Source organism: Babylonia areolata, chromosome 2, assembly GCF_041734735.1.
Source record: "Babylonia areolata isolate BAREFJ2019XMU chromosome 2, ASM4173473v1, whole genome shotgun sequence".
Lineage (NCBI taxonomy): Eukaryota > Metazoa > Mollusca > Gastropoda > Neogastropoda > Buccinidae > Babylonia > Babylonia areolata.
In genome coordinates, this window is record NC_134877.1 from 69,403,081 (window position 1) to 69,410,580 (window position 7,500).

The window sequence follows — 7,500 nt, forward strand, 5'->3', positions numbered from 1 at the left end:
TGTGTTGTGGTGTGTTGTGTTGTGTTTTTGTGGATGTTGTGTTGTGCTGTGTTGTGTTTTTGTGGATGTTGTGTTGTGTTGTGTTGTTGTGTTGTGTTGTGCTGTGCTGTACTGTGTTGTGTTGTGCTGTGCTGTGTTGTGTTGTGTTGTGCTGTGCTTTGCCCTGCTGTGCTGTGCTGTGTTGTGTTGTGTTGTGTTGTACTGTGCTGTGTTGTGTTGTGTTGTGTTGTGCTGTGGTGTGTTGTGTTGTGTTGTGTTGTGCTGTGTTGTGTTGTGTTGTTGTTGATGTTGTGGTGTGTTGTGGTGTGGTGTGTTGTGGTGTGTTATGCTGTGTTGTGCTGTGTTGTGTTGTGTTGTGCTGTGTTGTGTTGTTGTTGATGTTGTGGTGTGTTGTGGTGTGGTGTGTTGTGGTGTGTTGTGTTGGTTGTGTTGTGCTGTGCTGTGTTGTGCTGTGTTGTGTTGTGTTGTGTTGTGTTGTGTTGTGGTGTGTTGTGGTGTTGTTGATGTTGTGGTGTGTTGTGTTGTGTTGTGTTGTTGTTGATGTTGTGGTGTGTTGTGGTGTGTTGTGGTGTGTTGTGGTGTGTTGTTGTGGTGTGTTGTGGTGTGTTGGTGTGGTGTGTTGTGGTGTGTTGTGGTGTGTTGTGGTGTTGTGGTGTGTTGTGGTGTGTTGTGGTGGTGTGTTGTGGTGTGTTGTTGTGGTGTGTTGTGGTGTGTTGTGGTGTGTTGTGGTGTTGTGGTGTGTTGTGGTGTGTTGTGGTGTGTTGTTGTGGTGTGTTGTCGTGTGTTGTGTTGTGTTGTGGTGTGTTGTGGTGTGTTGTTGTGGATGTTGTGTTGTGTTGTGGTGTGTTGTTGTTGATGTTATGGTGTGTTGTGGTGTGTTGTTGTGGATGTTATGGTGTGTTGTGGTGTGTTGTGTTGTGTTGTGGTGTGTTGTGTTGTGTTGTGCTATGTTGTGTTGTGCTGTGCTGTGTTGTGTTGCGTTGTGCTGTGTTGTGTTGTGTTATGTTGTGCTGTGCTGTGCTGTGCTGTGTTATGTTGTGTTGTGTTGTGTTGTGTTGTGTTGTGTTGTATTGTGTTGTGCTGTGTTGTGTTATGTTGTGCTGTGCTGTGCTGTGCTGTGTTGTGTTGTGTTGTGTTGTGTTGTATTGTGTTGTGCTGTGTTGTGTTATGTTGTGTTGTGCTGTGTTGTGTTGTATTGTGTTGTGCTGTGTTGTGTTATGTTGTGTTGTGCTGTGTTGTGTTGTGTTGTGTTGTATTGTGTTGTGCTGTGTTGTGTTGTGTTGTGCTGTGCTGTGTTGTGTTGTGTTATGTTGTGTTGTTGTCGTAGGTTTTGTGCTACAGTATGTTGTGTTGTGTTGGTGGTGGTGGTGGTATTGTTGGTTTTGTGCTACATTATGTTGTGTTGTGTTGTTGCTGTGTTTTTGTTGTGCTGTGTTGTGCTGTGCTGTGTTGTGCTGTGCTGTGCTGTGCTGTGCTGTGCTGTGCCGTGCTGTGCCGTGCTGTGTTGTGCTGTGCTGTGTAGTGCTGTGCAGTGCTGTGCTGTGCTGAGCCTGTCTTCTCGTGTGTCGTTGCTGTTGCTGTTATCTGTATTGCTGTCAATACAGCTGTAATAGGATGGTCTACAACCGCTACTACAACAACAATTACAACAACTACTACTACTACTCCTACTACTACCACTACTGATAACAAGTATGAACGTTTTTAAACATTTCAAAGCATTCTACATACGCAGTCAATTAAGACATAAAGCACACAAACACACACACACACACGCGCGCGCGCGTGCTTATACACTCGCGCACGCACACACACGCACACACACACACACACACACACACACACACACACACACTGACCATGTCTGTGTCCATGTGTGCGTGCAGACGGGCCAGTGCATAGAGCAGGGGACGTGCCCATGTTACCACAAGAAGACGTGGCACCAGCAGGGCTCCACCATCGCTGAGAGCTGCTTTGAAAAGTGGGTTTGCTTCCTTCACCCCCCCCCCCATCCGGTTCCCCGGTGTCACCTCCACCCCCCCCCCCACCCTGTGTCACCTCCACCCCCACCCCACCCCCGGTGTCACCTCCCCCCCCACCCGCTCATGTCGCCGTGCCCTTCAACGGCACTCTGTGACTCGCCCTCTGTCTCTGTCTCTCCCTGTCTCTGTTTGTCTCTCTGTCTGTCTGTCTCTGTCTGTCTCTCTGTCTGTCTCCCTGTCTGTCTGCCGGTCTGTCTGTCTGTCTGTTTCTCTGTCTCTATCTTCTTCTTCTAACTGAAACTGAAACTTCTTCCTCTACTTCTGCTTCCTCTTCCTCCTGTTTTTGTTCTGCATGCTCCTGTTCTTGTCCTTGTTATCGTTACTGTTTGTTCTTTTGTGTGTGTGTGTGTGTGTGTGTGTGTGTGTGTGTGTTCGTGTGTGTGTGTGTGTGTGTTATTGTTCGTTCGTTCGTTCTCTCCCCCACCCATCACCCCCCTCCCCTCCCCCCCTCTCTCTCTTTGGTTTGTTTCTTTCAAGAACACTGATGACGATAATGGATGTTGTCCACACCCTGTATATGTGTCCCCCTGTGTTGCAGAACGTGCTACAACGCTGCCTGGAACGTGACTGGCGAGACCAATTGCTCAGGTATGAGCTTCCTTCCTTTCTCCCGTGATTTTTTTTACATAGAGTTTTTCAATGTACATTTTGGTGGGTACGTATAGAAACACGTCCGCCAGCTTTCAATATGATGGGAAATGGTGTATATCAACACAAATGAAGAGCAGTAACTCTTCATGCACATGGTACACAACTTCTTTCATTCAGTTCTGCTCATGCTACCGATTCTGCTAGCGCACAGGCAAAATTAATACAAGGTACGCTGGAACAAACCCAGATACTTCCTCTAAAAAATTAATGTTAATTAAGCTCCGGCCCTGTCTTTATACCGATCATTTGACATGTGCACACAGCAGCAATGAAAGAAGAAATGTGCAAACACAAATTAACTTTTATTCAAGTCTGGCGGAGCTTTTTAATCCTGAATATGCTATGTTCCAATGTACCTTTTATTTACCTGTGTGCTAGCTGAATCGGTAGCACAAGCTGCATTGATTTGAAGAAGTTGTGTGCCTTGTGAATGAAGAGAGTTACCACTCTTTATTGTTTGTTACCGGAATACTGTCCCAGACAACAAGTTCTGAGCACAGTAATTTTCCACAAGTTTCAAAATGAGAGCACCATTTTTTGGTAAATGTTTTGAAGTACATGTGCAACGAAGGTACGCATGTTTCAATTATATTCGATTATACTTTGAAAACGTTTCTAAGAACGTGTTGTGAACAAACTCTAATTTTGTTCCGTCTTTATTTCCATAAGAATGTATTTTCCTAAAAGAATGATTGATGAATCGAATCAGGGGTTCTACTGCTCTTTTTTCACCCTTTTTCCCGTCGGAGACTGTTACATTTTCCCAGGAATGAAGACATCTTTATAAGCACGACAGCTTAAAGAGCTGTACTGTGGTGGTTAGCTAAGAGAGCTGTACTGTGTTGGTTAGCTGAGAGAGCTGTACTGTGCTGGTTAGTTAAGAGAGCTGTACTGTGCTGGTTAGCTTAGAGAGCTGTACTGTGGTGGTCAGCTTAGAGAGCTGTACTGTGCTGGTTAGCTAAGAGAGCTGTACTGTGGTGGTTAGCTTAGAGAGCTGTACTGTGGTTAGCTTAGAGAGCTGTACTGTGGTGGTTAGCTTAGAGAGCTGTACTGTGCTGTACTGTGGTGGTTAGCTTGGAGAGCCATACTGTGGTGGTTAGCTAAGAGAGCTGTACTGTGGTGGTTAGCTTAGAGAGCTGTACTGTGGTGTACTGTGGTGGTTAGCTTAGAGAGCTGTACTGTGGTGTACTGTGGTGGTTAGCTTAGAGAGCTGTACTGTGGTGGTTAGCTAAGAGAGCTGTACTGTGCTAGTTAGCTTAGAGAGCTGTACTGTGGTTAGCTTAGAGAGCTGTACTGTGCTGGTTAGCTTAGAGAGCTGTACTGTGCTAGTTAGCTTAGAGAGCTGTACTGTGGTTAGCTTAGAGAGCTGTACTGTGGTGGTTAGCTTAGAGAGCTGTACTGTGGTGTACTGTGGTGGTTAGCTTAGAGAGCTGTACTGTGGTGGTTAGCTTAGAGAGCTGTACTGTGGTGGTTAGCTTAGAGAGCTGTACTGTGGTGGTTAGCTTAGAGAGCTGTACTGTGGTGGTTAGCTTAGAGAGCTGTACTGTGCTGTACTGTGGTGGTTAGCTTAGAGAGCTGTACTGTGCTGTACTGTGGTGGTTAGCTTAGAGAGCTGTACTGTGCTGTACTGTGCTGGTTAGCTTAGAGAGCTGTACTGTGTTGTACTGTGGTGGTTAGCTTAGAGAGCTGTACTGTGGTGGTTAGCTTAGAGAGCTGTACTATGCTGGTTAGCTTAGAGAGCTGTACTTTCCTGTACTGTGGTGGTTAGCTTAGAGAGCTGTACTGTGCTGTACTGTGCTGGTTAGCTTAGAGAGCTGTACTGTGGTGGTTAGCTTAGAGAGCTGCACTGTGGTGGTTAGCTTAGAGAGCTGTACTGTGGTGGTTAGCTTAGAGAGCTGTACTGTGATGGTTAGCTTAGAGAGCTGTACTGTGCTGTACTGTGGTGGTTAGCTTAGAGAGCTGTACTGTGCTGTACTATGGTGGTTAGCTTAGAGAGCTGTACTGTGGTGGTTAACTTAGAGAGCTGTACTGTGCTAGTTAGCTTAGAGAGCTGTACTGTGCTGTACTGTGGTGGTTAGCTTGGAGAGCTGTACTGTGCTGTACTGTGGTGGTTAGCTTAGAGAGCTGTACTGTGCTGTACTGTGGTGGTTAGCTTAGAGAGCTGTACTGTGGTGGTTAGCTTAGAGAGCTGTACTGTGCTGTACTGTGGTGGTTAGCTTAGAGAGCTGTACTGTGCTGTACTGTGGTGGTTAGCTTAGAGAGCTGTACTGTGGTGGTTAGCTTAGAGAGCTGTACTGTGCTGTACTGTGGTGGTTAGCTTAGAGAGCTGTACTGTGCTGGTTACAATGTTGGTGCCGGTTCCTTCTGTCAGCGGTGTGCACCATGTCCGGCACGGAGACTCGCTACATGACGTTCGATGGCTACAGCTTCTCCTTCCCAGGCACCTGCACCTACGTCCTCGTCCACTCCATCCAGGAACACCAGGCCTTGACGGTCAGTGCACGTGCTGTCCGCGTCGCTTCGTTGTTTTGTTGTTGTTGTTCGTTGTTGTTGTTTGTTGTTGTTGTTTGTTGTTTGTTGTTGTTGTTGTTGTTGGCTTTTGGGTGGGAGGGAGAAGAAGGGGGTGTTGTGGAGCGATCGGCTGGCCCTTGAGCTGAGTCACGAACACACACACACACACACACACGTGTGCACACGCACACGCACATGCGCGCGAATGCACACACACACACACACACACACACATACAGGTTGTCAAACTGTTCACTCTCTCTCTCTTTCTGCAGATCACCACCACCAACGTGTTGTGTGGGGCAGACGGCACGTCGTGTACCCGCATGGTGGAGATCGAGTACTCCGGGCTGACCATCCGGCTGGCCAGGGGTCAGGGAGTGTCCGTGGGCAACGTGACGTACAGCGAGGACCAGGCCATGAGCCTGGGGGACACCATCTCCATCCTGCCCACCACGCTCTTCACTGTTGTGTCCATAGAGGGCATGAGTATCAGCTGGAACCGAGGTGAGAAAAGGGAAACAAAACGAAAGCGAAACGAGAAGGAAAGCGAAACAAAACGAAAGTGAAACGAGGAGAAAAGCGATACAAAACGAAAGCGAAACGAAAAGAAAAGCGAAACAAAATGAAAGTGAAACGAGGAGAAAAGCGAAACAAAACGAAAGCGAAACAAGACGAAAGTGAAAGAGACAGGATGGTTCAGACTGCTTATCTGCCAGTACAGTGTCCGTGAGGGTCTGGGTTCAATTCCAGTATTCCTGCTCTCACCCTTTTGTCCCACGTGTTGCTGGGCATCTAGTTGATCAGATGAGACAATGAACCGAGGTCCCGTGTGCAGCACGCACTGAAAAACAACCCATGGAAAGTAAACTGTTGTCATGTGACAAAAGTCTGTAAAGGAAATCCTCTCTAATAGGTACACCAATATATATTATTTCTATGTGCAGGCACTCAAGGCCTAACTATCTTACGAACATTTCTGAAAGTGAAATTTTTTGTGAAGATTTAAATGTTTTTTATAACAACTTTCAAAAATCAATTATTGGAGCTGCTGAAATAGCAATTCCCAAAAAAGGTTCAAAGAGGAGTGACATTTTTTCTGGAAATGTTTGGTGGAATGATGCATGTGCGGAGGCTGTAAATACAAAGAAACTAGCATACCTAACATGGTTGAAACTCAGAAAAGTACGTGATGAAGATGTAAAAGAAGCCGCTCATAAAGAAATGTGTTACACAAAAATCAAGGCGAATAGAATCATAGCCCGAGAAAAAAGACAATACTGGTCACAATTCTGTTTGAATGAAGTATCTGACCATAAGGATATGAAGAAAGTGTGGGCCAAAATGAAAGAAATGAAATCAGGCATTGTTCTCCAAGACTATCCTATTAAAACAAAAGATAAAGAGTTTCTGTCCCCTCAAGAGAAGGCTGAAGAATTTGTTTGTATGTATTCTAAAACAGGCAGTGTAGATAGTTTGTCAACTAAACAAAAGACTTTAAGAGAGGAAGAAGAAATCAGTGACAAATATAGAGATCCTACCCCACAAAATGATAATACAATCAATTCGGCAATAACTTTACATGAGGTAAAGAACGCTATTCATTTGTTGAGTAACAAAAATGTGTCAGTTGGTAAGGATGTAGTATCTTACACCATGTTAAACCATTTGCCAGAAAACTGGTTGATTATATTACATACATTATTTCAAAAGTGCTGGGAATGTGGACAAATCCCTGAGGTATGGAAAACTTCCATTGTAACTCCTGTATTAAAACAGAGTAAACCTCGAACAGAAACTTCGAGTTATAGACCTATTTCGGTTACCTCCCACGTTGGGAAAGTCATGGAGAAAATTGTAAATATTAGAATGGTGTATTACTGTGACTAAAAATAACATAATTCCGTCAGCTCAAACTGGATTCCGGAAAGGAAGATCTACAATTGATCATCTGACCCGTCTCACTACCCAAATTAAAAAACAGTTTTCTAAGCGAAAAAGTATCCTTGCGTCCTTCTTCGATCTTACTAAAGCTTATAACCGAGTGTGGCATAGCAGACTGTTATTTAAGCTGAAACAAATTGGTCTGTCGGGTCATGTTTATGACTATGTTAAATCCTTTTTAAGTGGGAGATATATAGTGGCAAAAGTGGGAGTAGGTTTATCAACCTCTAGGCCTATAAACATGGGAATCCCGCAGGGTTCCATTATTTCTCCATTGTTGTTCAACATTATGCTTTATGATTTACATACATGTTTTTCATCATCTACCAAGCTGGCTCAATATGCTGATGAT

The 7,500-nt window shown here is 45.0% G+C and overlaps 1 protein-coding gene across 1 annotated transcript in view; it reads left to right on the forward strand.

The window, feature by feature from the left end:
- Positions 1 to 7,500, forward strand: part of LOC143276723 (SCO-spondin-like) — a 63,420-nt gene that overhangs the window by 40,893 nt on the left and 15,027 nt on the right. The window contains exons 19-22 of the mRNA XM_076581388.1: positions 1,887 to 1,981; positions 2,581 to 2,630; positions 5,065 to 5,186; positions 5,480 to 5,711. Coding sequence (XP_076437503.1) covers positions 1,887 to 1,981; positions 2,581 to 2,630; positions 5,065 to 5,186; positions 5,480 to 5,711 — 499 coding nt within the window. The remainder of the gene's footprint in view (positions 1 to 1,886; positions 1,982 to 2,580; positions 2,631 to 5,064; positions 5,187 to 5,479; positions 5,712 to 7,500) is intronic.